This window comes from Mizuhopecten yessoensis, unplaced genomic scaffold (genome assembly GCF_002113885.1).
Source record: "Mizuhopecten yessoensis strain PY_sf001 unplaced genomic scaffold, ASM211388v2 scaffold716261, whole genome shotgun sequence".
In the NCBI taxonomy this organism is placed as follows: domain Eukaryota; kingdom Metazoa; phylum Mollusca; class Bivalvia; order Pectinida; family Pectinidae; genus Mizuhopecten; species Mizuhopecten yessoensis.
The window spans coordinates 162,197-180,455 of record NW_018480028.1 but is presented as its reverse complement, the minus strand read 5'-3'; the positions used below and the strand labels follow the sequence as shown (position 1 = coordinate 180,455).

The window sequence follows — 18,259 nt, the reverse complement described above, 5'->3', positions numbered from 1 at the left end:
GACCAGATTTTGTCATCATTGTATATATTAAGTATTGTTTTAAGTTGACAGACCAGATTTTGTCATCATTGTATATATTTAGTATTGTTTTAAGTTGACAGACCAGATTTTGTCTTAAGTATTGTTTTAAGTTGACGGACCAGATTTTGTCATCATTGTATATATTAAGTATTGTTTTAAGTTGACAGACCAGATTCTGACATTATAACATTGAGTAATGTGTCTAGTATTGCTCACTATAGAAATTCTACAGTCTTGGTCTTAATGTTACCGATGTAGTTATACATAATCATCAAGATATTCAGTGACAAGTTTAATTCATTGACGAAATGTACATTACAGCAAGAATCACAAAAGTATAACTGTCACATACATACCTCCATGGTATATTCCCCTAACTATGACCCTTAATTCCCCCATCCTGAACCCCCACCCCTAATGTCACCCTAGCTCAGCTGAAGTGAATATCTTATATTAAACCTCTGTGCTGTATCTAAATCCTCTTTTCTGTCCCTCATCTAGCGTGATAAAACTTACCACAATCAATAGCTTTAAAATTCTGAATTCCTGGTAATTTAAACAGACAATGAAACCCATTGAATTTGGAAGTGTGCAATTGGGGGCGACCATGACCACTGGCCTTCAAACCATAAAAAAGGCTAGCCGCTTTAACAGCCAAACAATCAGAGTTTGTAAGCCCGTGATTATCTCAATTTGTTACCGGTGACATCTTGTTATGAATAAAAATCTTGTAATCTTGAAATTGTGATTGATTTTCATGGCCTTCCCCTAATCTGGCCTTGGATACGCCCTTGTTCATCTCCATTTCCTAGAGTATCGTGATTTCAAACTTCCTACCCGAATACTCCTCCAAATATTTTGCCTCAAGTAAAATTTCATTATATTTTCATCAAGAGATCCTAAAATGAAAACCACCCAATGAACAGACATGCTGATCTACATTATTGAGAAAAGAAGTTGGTCTTTCATCACGCTGATGTATGAATCATTATTAATCCAGTTATTACTTACTGTAAAAACATAAATTTTTGTGGGACATTAAATTTTGTTTATTTCCTGGATAACAAAAATCAATGAAATTAAATCCCCACGAAAACATCAATTTGGTATGATATAGATAGGGGAAACTCAGAAATCAGCGAAATGTAATGTCCTTGAATCGAAACAGGCTAGTATATATACCACAAAAATTTAACCCCAGGAAAATAAATGATTCTACAGTAGTTACTTTGGACTGTTTGTTCATCATTAGGTCCATACAGACAAATTCAGTTGTCGTTACTTAACTATCTTCATCTTTGATTACCTGTTTACAAGACAAGTCTCACTTTTCTATTCAAAAACTGTCCCAGTGTTTCAGTTGCCTCACAAACCTGGAATCATAATTGCTGGGAGCAAAGAGTGACAAGACTAAGGAGGCCCCTGGAAATTGGTGGTTTCTCTGAGCAGGCTCCACAGAAACAGTGGCTGGACCAAAGAGGCTTTGCAAAAGGTGGCTAAACTAAGGTATCCCCCCTGTGTATAAAACTTCCTCCCCACAATATACTGGGAAATCAAATACTTCTGTGGGGCCAAAATTTCATTGTTTCCATTTCGTGTGTACATAAATTTGTGGATGACTAGTACCCACTCCCATGGAGAATTGCTTATATCAAACTTATAACTACTTTGTTGACCTATGAATTCATGCATGAAGATTACACACTAAATCAACAAAATTAAACCAACTGTTGAATGATCAATCATTCTCCCTAGTGACTTACTGTTGACATGATTTTAAAGTCAATCATTTTCAAATTAACCTCATCAAATGCCAGTCATTATATAATTCTTATAATCTTTCTTTCCCACAGTGGCCAATAATGATACCGAAGTGGGCTGTTAACATCCTATTTTGGTACGACTTAAATGTGAAAAATAATCTTTTGAAGTTTCCTCTGAGAGTAAAATTGTACAAAGGAAAGATATATTTCAGTTGCAATCCTATAAATGGAATCAACTTGAACCCTTGCCATTTTTAAAGAGAAATTCTGACTTGAAAGTCAATTACTCTGAGGTGAACCTGATGTGTGTGAGATGTGACAACTTCACTCGCTTTTTATGTCCACAATTCTATAAGTGAAAGGGTCTCGTTTGTCATTTCCACAACTGCTAGAACCCGATCACCACTTGGTGGATTTGGTATCTTCTCTTTCCCTCACACTATGTGGATTCTGTACTTTTTGTGTACCCCACACTTGGTGGATTCTGTACTTTTTGTGTACCCCATACTTTGTGGATTCTGTACTTTTTGTGTACCCCACACATGGTGGATTCTGTACTTTTTGTGTACCCCACACTTGGTGGATTGTGTACTTTTTGTATCCCACACTTGGTGGATTCTGTACTTTTTGTGTACCCCATACTTTGTGGATTGTGTACTTTTTGTATCCCACACTTGGTGGATTCTGTGCTTTTTGTGTACCCCACACATGGTGGATTGTGTACTTTTTTTGTATCCCACACTTGGTGGATTATGTACTTTTTGTATCCCACACTTGGTGGATTATGTACTTTTTGTACCCCACACTTGGTGGATTGTGTACTTTTTGTGTACCCCATACTTGGTGGATTCTGTACTTTTTGTGTACCCCACACTTGGTGGATTATGTACTTTTTGTGTACCCCACACTTGGTGGATTACATACTTTTTGTGTACCCCACACTTGGTGTATTATGTACTTTTTGTGTACCCCACACTTGGTGGATTCTGTCCTTTTTTTGTATCCCACACTTGGTGGATTATGTACTTTTTGTGTACACCAGACTTGGTGGATTCTGTACTATTTGTGTACCCCATACTTTGTGGATTCTGTCCTTTTTGTGTACCCCACACTTGGTGGATTGCATTCTTTTTGTGTACCCCACACTTGGTGGATTATGTACTTTTTGTGTACACCAGACTTGGTGGATTCTGTACTATTTGTGTACCCCATACTTTGTGGATTCTGTACTTTTTGTGTACCCCACACTTGGTGGATTCTGTCCTTTTTTTGTACCCCACACTTGGTGGATTATGTACTTTTTGTGTTCCCCATACTTTGTGGATTCTGTACTTTTTGTGTACCCCACACTTGGTGGATTCTGTCCTTTTTTTGTATCCCACACTTGGTGGATTATGTACTTTTTGTGTACCCCATACTTTGTGGATTCTGTACTTTTTGTGTACCCCACACTTGGTGAATTATGTACTTTTTGTGTACTCCACACTTGGTGGATTATGTACTTTTTGTGTACCCCACACTTGGTGGATTGCGTACTTTTTGTGTACCCCACACTTGGTGGATTGTGTACTTTTTTTGTATCCCACACTTGGTGAATTATGTACTTTTTGTGTACCCCACACTTGGTGGATTATGTACTTTTTGTGTACCCCACACTTGGTGGATTATGTACTTTTTGTGTACCCCACACTTGGTGGATTCTTCGTTTACCTGTATTCTCATGCCTAGCTATAATTGTATTCTCTAGCAAACAGTGAAATTTTCATATACATGACCTTATAACCATATCCTTTAATTATTAACGAAACAAGATTAATTTCAGGACCGAAATCATCATGTTTGAACGACAATCTGGAAATTTGTTATACTGGTTGTTATGTGTGTAGTAAAACCTGCAAAACCACTCAAATAATCGAACCATATTGTTCGGATACACATTCTTTTACCATGGTTACAGACAATCAGTAGTCTGGATGGGTTCAAGGTCAGACAGCTAACTGACCAGTCTGATTATATTAGTGACAGACATGACCATATTTAAAATATCATCTATCTATTTTACATGAAAATGCCACCAGACACATCACTAAAGCATGATTGTCTCCCTTGCAGGTGATTTCATTCTTTCATTAATTCCCGTTTTTTTGCATTGATACTACCAACTAACCAGATTTATTGTGCTTTATCCATTCTTATACATATTTCACTGCAACTGGTCTATTTGATGATACCTCTATAGCATGAATATCCTTATACATCATTACATGTATCAAAATGATGTCATTTCGCTTGATTATCTGCCCTTACCCACAAAACGTGGATATATTCATATCAACTGCCACAAAATCAAACATCATACTCAATGAGGAGAACTTCTAGATAGAGACCTGCCTACACATGCAATGTTTTACCAATATTTTGTAAGAATGATGATTTGTCATGATGTGTGTAGTGAGAGGTTTGGTTTATTGCTAGTGACCTGATACATGTATCTCATGTTGTACAGCTTATCCACCAAATGTTGGGGCCTCGGGTCAGAATCCTAGCCAGGGTAATATCTCACCCTGCTACACTGAATCATATTCTCCGGCCCTAGACAATAATGGTCTCAGATTATACATCTAATATGTGTCTGTAGTCTGAGATTTTGGTTCAATAATTAAAGTTCACTAAGATGTACAAACACAGGTAGACAGCTGTGTAGTGATCTAGGGCTATTAAGACGAAGTCTAGTAATACAAGTGTCAAATTAAAGTTAATGTAGCTCTTTGGGAATCAATAACTCCATGGACTGAGTTGTCTATGAAGGTTTTCCAACATGTATGTGTATGATTCAATATAAACACTCATAAAAGTGACAAAAGAAGTTTTCTGCAAATTTTTCTGAGTTTCAGCATATAAGCTTTAAATACATCATTAGGTGAAATGTTCTTTAGCAAGGTACACTGGTCTAGTCTATGAAAATTCAGACAGTCTAAAAGAAATCCATATCTCAGAGTCCCAATGTCTGTGGGGTGTATATTTTAAATTCTTAAAGGTGAAAATGTTTTGAATACAATTTTCAAATAATGTATGTGCATCACTTGATGATCAAAGGTAGACAGCGACAATTATTTAAGTGTCCTGCTGTCCTTTTGTTCCAAAACAAGGACTTTCTTCCATAATAAGATAGGGATAATCCAGAAGTGATTCAACAATATCCATGTGTGAAATCAATGCAAACCGAGCTTAATTGTCACACTGAAGCAAAATTGCACCACATTGTTATAAGTTGTATAGAATAGTCAGCTTTTAACAGGTTTTCTCTGTCAACAAGGCCCGCGCCATCATCCACTTCGGTCTTGTTCAAAGTATGTACATGTAATAGATCGAAGCATAACAAACACCTCATGATCATAATGATGATTCAGACTTTTTTTAAGCAAATAGCAACATGTTTTAAAATTATGTCCTTCATTTTGTGAAAAAAGCTCATTTGATTATAAAGAGTATTTCAAAGGTTTGTATTGCGAGTTTGTCGATACTTAGTTGTAATAAGTAGAACGGTTAGGTGACTCCCCCTTAGAAACAGGATCTCCCGCTACAATGTAGACTTGCTAATGAGGGTCACGTTACAAGGGCAGAGTCTAACTAAGTTGGAGTGTGGGGCCACACCAATCAAAGGGTCATTGGTTCTTTATTATTTAAGAAATCTATTTTGAAATTATGGATACATAACATCAAATAGAGCATGGATTATTTAAAAAAGTTTTGTATTTTTTCCCCTCAATTTTTTAAAATTTCTGCTAATGTCTTATCAGACAAAATAATCAGCTGGAATACACTTAGAATGCAGGATATAAAATCTATAAATTATGTCTGACAGCATTTGCTGAGATAAAAATCTTGCTGTTTTTGAAAGTCTGAGGTTTTATACCTCATGCAGGATCATCCTTGAAAAAGTAATAAAAAAAATCTCTACTGATACACAGGATTAATTCATGCGTGACCATTCTATGTGTATGCATGGACGATTCTGTCCAGATCACAGATGTCAAATCATGCCTTCGGAAATGAAGAAATTAATTTTGTTTTGAAGGTAAAGTGTGCCACTGAACCAGTTACAGCCATGCAGGAAAGCTTACAGTTGCTTCCCTTGTCATCGTATTCACCTCTCATTTTGATACTAAGCATTTACATTTCCTGTATCACAACACTTGTAAGATGTAGGATTTGTAGAATAAAGGATTTAGATTTGATAGAAGTATTTTTATTTCTTTTAATTTTTTTTTAACTTCACTTTTTAACAACTATAATTCTGTTAATGCAAAGTGAACACTTCTGTGGAAAAGGACTAAAGATATTACGTGGCGGTGACAATCGTAGTTATATGTTTTAACTTGGTGGTTATCTACACCTTGATATATCATGACAGAATTCAGATATTCCAACTCATAGGAGGACAGCGAGGATTACACTTAGGACGTCGGTCCGTGGACCACAGCCGCTGTGACAGCCTGTCCGCAACTGAGGAGCTATCCGACCGCAGAGCGTGACCTGGATGGGTAGGACTTTAAAATCTCTGAGGGCCTGGTAAGCAGAAACCTACCCCCTCACTTCGACTGAACACCTACTTCGTCAGTGAAGTGTAGACGTAAAACCCATCAATCAACAAACCAATCAGATATTCCAATTGTGAAAAATTATTATTACATGGATACATTGTAGATCCATTTATAATGTAGGTTTACTTACAAATTAACCTCATAGATTCATACATATATATTATATTATACATTTATTTCCTATGCATGAAATATTCAATAACATTGGCTGTAGATCTACCGACACACCTTGTATACTTTCAGTATATAAAGACCGTTAAATTTAATATTGATCCCATGTTTTATTTTAACATTTAACACAGCTCCATTACTTTGCAATATATCTTACTCCTTGTTCTCATGCTGCTTATCACTTCTTCTTTCAAATATAATACACTGAGAAAGATGTTTAAAATCTTGTTACCAAAACTGACTGATCAAGTAAAATGTGACATCATCATCTAAATATAGCTGTTCGTGAGATTCCTCCCACAGCTATCAACGACCAATGGTAATCCTTCCTTGATGTTGAGGTGATCACATGATGATTTATTTAACCTGGCTGGAAAAATACTATTACCATATTTCATAATTGCTAGGTTATACATTATGCAATTATATAACTAGGCCATGGGACCAATATCAAGAATGATGACTAGATGATGACGAGATCAAAATGTTTGATCTTCGTATAAACGGGTAAAGGAACTACTGCACTCAATGGATAAGGAATGGGGTTCTTACTTTACTTTAAACTGAAACAATAAATTCACCACAAAATTACTATCTTCCTAAATACTATTATTGACTTTCAAAATAATTCAGTTTACCAGTTAAAACCATTCTTCTTTATAGACCATAAAGAACACCAATATACAGTGAAACCTGTCCAAACTGAACATACAGCTGCCAGTGCTCTGTCTACCAAGACTTCAGATCATTATTGGTATGTACTTACTGGTTTGGATTTCAGGGAGGTCTGGTAGCAGTTGGAAGCACACCAGCCTGTATTGACCAAAAGGCCATATCCAGACAAAGTTATGTTTTTTGTGACCTTGAGGAAGACACTCTACCCCTGTTGCTCAAATCCACACCTACCTAAAGACTGCAATAATATGGTCTATTTTTCAATAATTTCTATGGGAGAAATTAAAAGTTTTCATTACTATGAAATTGAGAAAATGGCTAAAATCAGCCATAAAGCTTAAAGTTTTCATCTCTGCAACACCCCCAACACTGCTGTAGATTCAAGTGGTATTCCAGTATAATGCTGATGGAAATGCAGACCCCTAATAAGGAAACCCCTATAGATACAGGTAACATGGTAAGGATGTTCTCCAGTATTAGGGATGTGCCCACAGATAACACCAACACATCCCTTGAATGGTAATTACAGTGGGTAAGCATTGACAGGCAATCCCTTTTATATCAGATATCATCATACAAATATATAATATTTATCTCACATCAACTCTACATTGTGGCTGCTGGTTTGGATATAAAGTTATATCGCATTCAGGAAATAATTGTGAATCATATCAAGGATTGGTTTCTTAAGATTCAAAATATATAATTTGACACCTTCTGTGTAGTAATTTTTTCTAATGTCACATGATGAATGTTTTCAGGGCGGTAAATTATCTGGTTGACTATATACACATAGACCAAAAATTTATTTTGAATGTAAACTAACTTTCCAGCAAGAAACTCTATAAAAATTCTCCAAACTGAGTGAGTTTAATTTATATTCTAGATGTACATGTATGTAAATTTTATAAGTTACACGTCATGACAATAAGTCTAAATTATCGAAGTAACCATCATCATAGGCCCTCTGCTCTTGTGAATCAACCATTAAAACCTTTGAAAATTAATTACTGTTTCAATAATATTTGAACATAGATGGAGACAATATACCCGTTTTAAATCTAGGCCTTGTGATTGTTATGACAGGACCATGTTGACTTTGTTTGTACACTAGCCTAGGTCCAAAGTCAACAGTTACTGTACATGTACATCACATTGTGTAGCTTAACTATACTGGAGCATGCACTCGCTCAGTCTGTGTGTACGTGCATAAAATTTACCATTTAGATAAAAGAATAAAAGTTAACATTAATTTTATATCTGGAAATGTAATTTTATTGAGTAATTTAAAAGTATGAATATTGCATAATGGTGCAAAATGTTTCCTTAGTTTTAAAACAAAGCTCTGGACTCTGAATATTTTATCTATTGAAAAAGAAACAATCGGTATCAGATCCATTTTTTTATTAAAGTAAAACACTTTAATAAGCTGATAAGTTATCTTGAAATCAAAACTATAGGCAAATTACATTTAGTTCAAAATAGTTTCATTTTAGAATACAGCTATACCCATAACATTCACAGCACCAATTATTTACCTACTCAACAGCTGTGTCCTTAATACTGTAATAGTATTATTATTAATTCTTGTAATACAATATTTTATTACACTTGCTGAGTTGTCAATTAAACTAAAAGTCTGATTTAAGATAAAATAAAATTAATGTGATTTATTTACAGCATAAAACTTAAAACAAATACACATCTTTTTCTAATGTTCTTCAAAACCTGTTCAATTTTTTACAAGAAATTTTAGCTAAACCATGTTTTATTTTTTTGAATAATAAACATTTCCAAATCACATCTTCATGAGGTTTCATTGAATGTTATATTGTAAGATTAATTGTTTTATAGTTTTCAAACAAATTTAAGTTGCAATGTTTGATATTGTCATCAATCAAAGACAAATTATTTATTTAAACTGACATAAGCCTATTCATTGATTAATAAACAAGACTGACATAAATTTGTATTGGTTATACTTAGGCCTACTGAGTAACCAGTACAAAGTCTTCATCATTGACGTTCCTGTTAACATGTCATAATACAACATTTAACACACTGCACGGTAGCACAACCATGATATTTCATCCAAATACTCATTAACATTTTTACAGTTTATTTACGTTTACAAAATAATAATGTAACAACCTTTATTTCGGGTGCAATTTTGTTTTCGTCCGTTTGCACAATATTCACCCCGAGGTGTTCCTAATTGACCCGTCTAGACGGCGACATCATGACCTTTACCTTAGATTTACCTGTCTGTTCGCCTGTGGTCGACCTAGCGTTTTCGACCCAAACAAAACATTCAATATACAAAAAAACAGTGTATATATCGTGCAAAATATACATAGTAATACAAAATGGACCAATATAGCTCAAAATGCACGTCTTAAATTAACATAAACTATTTCAAACGACGAACTGCAGTAAAATGATTACTTCGCAACAGAGAAGGATAGAGACGATCATGAATGTCGGTCATGAACAAAACGCACTTCGGCCGCTTCAAACCCAATGATGGCGAGTCGAATGAAACAGTCTGTGGACAATATGTTAAAAAGTAGATTAAAAACTTACCATCTGGAAGTAAAACTCCAACAAAGCTAGCTGTAAACAGCCATAGAGGCACCATAGTTGGACTGAGGGATCTCCCCTCGATTCCACTGTCTGTTTATCTCTGTAATGTAGTCCGTGTCTTTCGAACGCTTTCACTCGCTCCCCTCCGACTCGGCAAAAAAGCTTGCGTCCTCGGTCCGGATTACAACAGTACTTTGACCAAGCACGGCATTGATAAATCCATAGGCCTATCAAAGATTGTCAATTTATTTTATCACGGGTTTGACACTCAACACTCAGTGCAGTATCAGCCCGCTTAAAGTGTTCTTTAAAGACACACCATAACCCTACGAGCATGCGAAGTATTTAATTGGGCGGTTACATTCAATAAATAGGGAACGCAGCTTCAACTGGTTTCATGACATAACAGTCTGCACAGCGCTTAATCCCAGTGTATGAATACGTTATAAGTTACGTATCATAGAACGCACTCCAGTCGAGCACGGCTTAGTCTATTTCTCTGGTAGGAAAACATCGCATTAAGCAAATGAAGGTTGTATTGAAAAGAATAACCAAATTAAAATGAGAAATTAAACGCCGTTTTTGTTAAAAAAATAATAATTATACAAATGCGTAATCTGATGGGATGAATCATCCAGAATCGATCATATTGAGCAACGGCGGAAAGGGAAGTCGTACTAAAGTGGTGAAAATCAATTCACTGACGTAAATGCGCTGAAATTCTACTGAGAAAATATAACATTAAACAATCAGCATTTTTGATCAGTACAACCAACTAGGAAGTCGAACATAGCTTTCCAATTTAAAGCAAGCGATTTAAAAATAGGAACGATGATTATAAAAAAATGGATGTTTATAAATGATTTTTTTTTCTCTCCATAAATCATGCACTTATGGGCGTGTCCATCCCAACGATCCTTATATACGTGCGTCCCTTATGCAAGCACATTGTACTGCAGTGGAGAAAATTGAGCAGGGTCAATGTTCTGTATGCCGTGTTGCCCTGTTTTGTCATCACGCCTGTGGTCAATTTTCATTATCAAAATGTATTTCTCCTAGAAAGAGTAACTAGAGCTAGTATGAAAAGCCACGACATTTTTCATCCAAATGAAGTTTTTCAACGAAAAACTATATCGCTACTAAAGAACGATTTGAAAGTGTCATTTGACATTTCACTGAAAGACATCGGATTAATGCCGGTTATAACACGTTTGATTATGCCTACTTATCCAAAGTATTTTTAATAACGCATCTTCTAGGTCATGCTTTTTAATGAAAATCAACCATATTACTTCATTTGCGGGATTACGGGATTGAAAGAAGTGAGGAATCGCAACTGTTATGACCCATATACTGCAAAACTATAATGAAAATTTAAATATAAACTTTATCTATTTTACAACAATTATGAAACAAGTTCTAGTCACTCTTTTCGGCCCGGATGTTAGCGCGCGGGGTCTTCATTGGTGAGGAAACAAGAGAAACCCCACTTGGTCGGACAGGTGACCCATACCTTTCCATGTCCGATCGGGGAATCGAACCCCGACCGCCTTGGTAAAAGATAACGAAAATTTGCATTCCAAGCCAAGAACCAAGGAATCAGATGAAATGCAACTCCATGACGGCTACTCAGTGGAACACATGTCTCGTATTCATGAGACTTTTCCCGCCATGTGTTCATATTGCAAGCACTAACGTTACGTCGATTGTTCCGTGTTTATGACGTCACAAAAAACGACGGCGGAAAAGCGACACTCATTCTTGCAATGTTTCGTTTTTGTCTTATTTACGGTAAGTTCGGCCATGGAAATTGCACTTAAAACTGTTTTGTAAAAACTCTTTATAATAACTCTCTATTTTCTTTGTAAATGACATTGTGTTGGCTTTCGACGGAACATTTCTCTTTTGTTTCTATCAAAGTGACATCACGACCATTTCGTTCAAGTCTCATCCAGTCAAGGAAATAAAAGACACGAAATGTTCCCGTTAGGTATACTACTTACGCCGACTCGATTGAGAAAATCACACACGCGATCTCAAGTAAACTCTCCGAATACATATTTAAAAACTATATGTTGGTGTCCCTAATCCTATCATTACCTCTTTTGGTGTAACCCATCTTTAACATCTTATATATATATACACATATAAATTTGTATTAGGTTATTACGTGACACATTAATTTTGTATATATATTTTCTGTAACGGAAAGGACGTAAGTAAGTTGCAATAACTTTTGTCCAATCCATTTATTTATACGTCTCTGCTAAAATGTTCCCGTTACCGTAGAGCTATGGACCGTTTACAATGTAAGGGGAATAATCCATACAAAAATTGCGTCTTACAGGTTTCATTCTGCTTGTCGCAGCTTTGACAGAGGAGGATGAGGCTACCCCTAAGGTATTTTCTAACTGTTTTGCGTATTGAACTGTCGGCTTTATTTATTTTTCATTACAATGATAAGTTAATTTATCCCGCACATAAAAAATAGAACATAAATGGCACAGTACACATCTCAAATTCAAAATTGCTATTCTTATCTCTTTTTTTCTTCTCTCTATTTTGAAGAAATATAATGGTCCAGTCAGAAAAATTCTAGAAAAAAATGAACAGTTTCGAATGAATGATGGAAAGACCAAGCTCACTGGTGAATTTGGAGACCAATATGGTAAGTAACACATATGTGTACTTAACTGCTACAAGAAGAAAAACAGAGGTTGCTTTCTTTTGAATCATCATTTTTGAAGCATTTTGCATGACTAATTGTGGTAGAAATGTTGAAGAGAAAATGAAAGAATAAGATTGTTTTACAATGGGGAAAGGGATTAAAGTGGCAGAATGTCTAAATCGACATTCACAGATTGCTAGTTATCATATTTACTGTTGGCCTTTCTTCCTTTTAAAATGATCGAAAACAGAAAAGTGAAAGTTTAATAATTATGTTTTGTTGTAAAATAAAAATGTTTCTTAAAGTTTAAAGTTATCATGTTAAGACCAGTATTCATAATTTACATGTATTCAGTACAGCATTTATTGGTCATATTGTAATGAAGGAATATTTATGTTGACATGACATCATATAGAAAATATTGTCAATAACTTAACTGAAATTATTATGTATTAAAAAAAACCGATAAATGAATAACTGCTGCTCCAGATCCAGTAACTCTGAAATTAATTTCAAGGCAATTTTCAAAAGTAGAAATATAATTTCACCAGTTATCTTCCTTTACAATGTCAAACAAATCTTGTTGAATTATTTCTCTTATGATATAAGTCCAGTTTTGATAATTAAAGATAGATTTATCCAATATGTAATTAATAAGGTCACATGATATTCCTTTTTGTCTGAATTTGCATTAAACGTCAAGTACATATGTTAGGCCGAGTTTCCTCTGGCCCTAACACCAGAATTAGACATATAAATGTCTAGATCTGTCAAAATGTCTAAGTCTGCTGTTAGGGCCAGAGGAAACTCAGGCTAGTACATATGTCAGATTCAAGTTTTGTATTTATAGGCATTTCCTTAAACAGATATATCAAGTGAAAAGTTAATTTAAAACAGATATATTGAGTAAACATGAACAAACATCCTTGACTGTTCAGAAATGCGTTGCCACTTTCATTTCACATCATTTTCATTCATTTAATGCTATCATAAAAAAGATATGTTGTGTGTTTGCGGTACCCAGGATCACCCTCGCTGAAAATCCACAGTTCAAAGAGTGTGTTAACGGATGGGACTCAAGTACTGGACCTCGCATGCTCTACTGGATCAGCTGAAAAAAGGATTCATAACTTTGTGTGGTGGAGAAAAGGACCACAACAACAGATGTTCAAGTCACTGGTAGCAATGTCCCCAACGGGTGTGATCATGTGGCCTGATCAGGGCGGTGGCATCCTCTGGAATAAATATCAGCAGTTGAAGGATAATCAGCTGGTTGAAGGCACGGTTCGTTCAGGTAGGACAATTACAGTAGAAAAAAAACAACATATTTTCAGGGTTAAGGGTAGTCCCATTTTACTGTGCAGATTACATATGAAATTACCGCCTTTATACTCACAATGGAATTTTCTGTCTAAATTAAGATTTGAGATTGATTTAAGAGAGACACCTGCAAGGAGATTCCTGGAAACATCAAATCCAATGACACCATTAGGACGAAGGAAGATTTATCATAAAAGAGGCATGGTTCATGATTGATATTTGTTTCTGGAGGAGATTTGCAGACTTTTATATTTATAGGTGTCATTCAGTATCAGCTAGGACATATTTAGGGGGCACTGGTATTGACCCAGAAAGTGGGAACTTTCCAAAAGTCTGTGATCATGGAAATCCCCTTGCAAACATCAGTTGGTGCCAATGATTTTTACCACAATATACGTATGCTCAAATAAACTTGATGCATTTAGTGTTGACAAAATTAACAATCCATTTGGTAAGAAAGATATTTCTCCCATTTCTGTGTGTGTAAGATAGAGCTTTCCATGGTAAGAAAGGGGTGTAGGAAAATTCTATCTTATACCCCATTTCACGTGGCGTGTCAACAATGACGTGACGTCACAAATTCCATCGCTGCAATACTGGAAAGACGACATGACGAAATTAAAACATATTTACAGTACATATCAGAAAGATGAGATTAATGTTTCTGTACAAACTCTGTTTGCAAATATGGGGTACTCTNAGGGGGGGAATTAATATTTTCAAAATGGTAGCCAGTTCAAATGTGTTCAAATGCAAAGCCTCAGGTTTTACCAAATTTGAAAACCTCTCGGATGGAATTACCCTATCCTACACCCCTGGGCATAAAGAGTCTTATAACCTTACATAAAACAAATGGATATCTTACAATGGTGGGTGACAAAATCCCTCTGGAAAGGGGCAATGATCCTTCTGACCAGCAGAATGGACAAACCAGTATTGGTAATTAAATAAAACTCACCATATTCTGTTGATAAGAAAGGATATTAAATCATTTGAAAGTTTTTTTGTTTTTAACATCAGTCTCAGACAAGTTGTTGCTGTTTTATTTCCAGTTACTTCCGCCTCTCTCACTTTACACATCCCACTAGAACCTTGTGAGGATGAGGGACTCTTCAAGTGTTCTCACACTTTCAAAAGAAAAAGTAATACCAAAACACAAACAGATGATGTTGTGTTCCACTTCAACAGGACTCTTGTTTGTGGTGAGTTGTAATTACACATGTTCTGTTAAATGTTTTCTAGTTCCCGATATTTCTCTTTTATTTTCAATTATTTATTTAGGTCAAAGTTTATATCTCAGTCTGAGAAGTTCCATTATCTACAAGATTAATGCTTCTAAACCTCTCCCTAAAAACAGTTCAGAATAGGTGATAGTGTTTTTTGTTTCTTTAATCATTTGTGAAAAAGTTCTACAGAAACATTTTTAGAAAATTAAGACTTGTGCATTCAACTGTCAGGTAAATCCATGTCTGCACAGTCAGGTTCAAGTTCCCCGAAACACGTCCCTTCAGCTGTTGCTGCTTTCCTTGAAAATGAAAATGTCAGCTATGCTGACCTGGCTGTCACGGAAATGGCTGCCATAGTTGGTCTAATCATCGCCCTAATTGTCACCATTATATGGTAAGTCCAGCTGACCGACACTTAGATGTTTAGTTAAGAATTACTAAGTTAATTGTCTGATGAAAGGTTTGTTGATAAATTGTATAGGCCATTATGTATTGATGACACATGTTATTGTATATATCATTACATAGATAATGTTCTGATCAATGATATGGTTTTCACAGTTATATGACATGAAGTGAAACTTTTTCAAAACAGTGTTAATATGCTATGGGTAGCAATTTTAAATAAGATATCTTTCAGATGAAAATTACTGGTACAAATATTTTGAATTATTATTTCACTTTAAGAAATAACTAAATTTATATAATTTCATGTCCAAACGACTCCAGTTTACTGGGAATCAATGATTTGATAATAACAGATTGTAAATCCATTTATGTTAGATGTATATTTTCTTAAGAATTTTCCCCTGATATATTTCCTAAAATTAAATTTTTGTTTACCAGATGGTACATCTTAAATTCAACATTATGTTTTTTCTATTTTCAATTATTAGTTGTTTGCGTCTTTGGAAAAAAGCAAGCAATGAAAAGGTAAGATTGATAATTTATGTACAAAAAGTACACTTATGAATTGGTATATTATATTACACATTACTTTTGCTTACTTTATTTCAACTAATAGTGCAACTATTTCACTTAATAGTGTAACTTTAGCTTTCATTCTGTTGGTAAGCTGTAGTGTGTGATAGGTTAAGGTTTTCATGTTCATTTTCTTGAGACAATTTGTTTTATAAACTTTCAGGACGGAAAAGACAAAAAATCAGACACCAACTTACCAACAAGAAAGATATCATCAAAGAGCAGAGCAGGGATGACCAGATCAACAAGACATTTAAGCTCGAGAAGTCACTTGTCGGCTCATAGACAACCTTCCTATTCCTCAACGGGTCCAACCTACAACTCTCCCAGGCCGCATAGGTCGTCACACCAGTCCATGACAAGGATGGGAGGGCCACCTCCTCCAACACCTATGGGAGGACCACCCCCTCCCCCTGGAGTACCTCCGCCATCTATGGGAGGACCACCCCATCCCCCTGGAGTACCTCCGCCATCTATGGGAGGACCACCCCCTGGAGTACCTCCGCCATCTATTGGAGGACCACCTGTTCCCCCTGGTGGACCCCCACCTCCCCAGATGATGGGAGGACCCAGGGAGGTCCCTGCTGCTCCTAGGAATGCCTTATTTGCCAGTATCAATGCTCGGAGGGTGAGCTCGTCTAATTTGTAAAATTATCATTTGACAATATCCAAACTGTGTCCGATTTAAACAATTCATATAGATTTTTAATCATATTCATAGTTAAATTGTTTTAAGATTCAAAAAGATCATATACCCTAACTATGAAATAAGATATGGTGTTGTCTGCAGTGCTGCAATACTTATACATTTCCTAATTTTAGTCTTGGTACAAAGTAACATATGATGAGCAGAGACCTGTCATGACTGCTTGGTCGGGCAAGTTGATTTCAAATTTGTCTATTCGTTGTGATATCACAGTTGTTTTGCTCATCAAAACCTTGTTTGCGGATTGATGAATTAGCAAATTCAGTTTTTAATGATGGAGTCAAAATACAAAAGGAAAAAGGAGCAAACAGTACGTTTAGTAAAATTGATGACTTACAATTCATAAACAGATGCAATAAAGTTATTTGATATTCAATATAGGGAGTGTGTGTTTTACTTATCACCCTAAACTAGGGGGAAACAGAATTTCATTGTAAAAAATTGTGTCAAAGCAGCATCATGAATCAAGAGCGAGGCATATATTCCATCTTTGCTTATTGCAGAGTTATCTTCTCTTGGGAGCAGGTATTGATTGTTGCGTCACTTGTTTGTGAGAGTAACGTCATCAATTTTTGAGAAAACGACGTTATTTTCTCACACAAACCAATGACGTAACAATCAATACCTGCTCCCATGTGCATGGTTTCAACAATTACGATCTCAAGTAGAATTTCAAGGTGTTTTTTTTACTTTTTTTATAAGTGCAAAATGTCATGCTTCTGAAACATTTTTGTCACACCAAGTATGAAAATATTACTCAGGAAAGTTGAATTATTCATTAAAACATAATCTACTTCGCTGGCAGGATTAAAGTAGTTCTTTTTTTTTTCTTTTCGATTTTTAAAAAAGTTTGTTATTAAGGAATGCCTTCTTTTTCCTATATTTTTTTTCTAATTGTTTATACGTGTTGGAGAACCAAGTAAGGGCCATAACTATTGAAAAACCTTGACACAGTGCCCATTTTACGAAATACAAACTTTGTATCATCAATTGCAACAGATCTCCAAAGATTCCGTCAAAATGTGGGACTATTTGCGGTCACATTGCTGTAATTTAATAATGCTAATATGCTTCAATTAGGACTATGTATAAAATGTAAATTACGTTTATTGTCAAACATATCATTCCCCAACTTGTATGGGAGAGCTACACTGTTTTAGGTCTGGTAGCCTCCAATCATATTTGTATAAAACCAAGATCATGAACTGAATGTCTCTTTCTGTATAAGAAAATCTTGGTATGGTATTGGTAATTTAAAAGTGAGGTAAAAGAAACTTTTTTGTTTTCTGATTACATACAAAATTCATGTATGCAATCAATTTGTTGAACTGCTTTCAATAATTATAATTACTGGATTCTTAACGGACGATTAACAAAAATGAGGTCTTTGGGCCAATTAAAGTAGATAAATGAGTCAAAGGAAATGACATCAAAGGGACGAACAGGTAAAAGACAAACGTCAACTTTATAGTTAAAGTCATGGCTACATGTATATGGTTATAGTTACCTCGGGATATTTTTTTGAACAGACCAATAGTTTG

General features: G+C 35.3%; 2 protein-coding genes across 3 annotated transcripts in view; one reads left to right on the top strand and one right to left on the bottom strand.

Annotated features, from left to right (window-relative positions):
- LOC110442406 overlaps positions 1-10,229 on the bottom strand; it is a 102,568-nt gene extending 92,339 nt beyond the window's left edge. Inside the window, exon 1 of one of the 2 annotated variants that reach the window (XM_021486001.1) lies at positions 9,818-10,229. In XM_021486001.1, coding sequence (XP_021341676.1) covers positions 9,818-9,872 — 55 coding nt within the window. In that variant the 5' untranslated portion in view covers positions 9,873-10,229. The remainder of the gene's footprint in view (positions 1-9,817) is intronic. The other variant, XM_021486000.1, reaches the window with a different exon arrangement.
- A 1,307-nt stretch (positions 10,230-11,536) lies between these two features.
- Positions 11,537-17,704, top strand: LOC110442404 (uncharacterized protein Rv2082-like). Its single transcript, XM_021485999.1, has 8 exons — positions 11,537-11,608; positions 12,165-12,217; positions 12,386-12,485; positions 13,510-13,779; positions 14,858-15,007; positions 15,263-15,425; positions 15,928-15,964; positions 16,176-17,704. Exons 1-8 carry the CDS (start codon positions 11,584-11,586, stop codon positions 16,659-16,661), a joined length of 1,284 nt encoding a protein of 427 aa, XP_021341674.1. The 5' UTR covers positions 11,537-11,583; the 3' UTR covers positions 16,662-17,704.
- Positions 17,705-18,259: the final 555 nt, after the last annotated feature.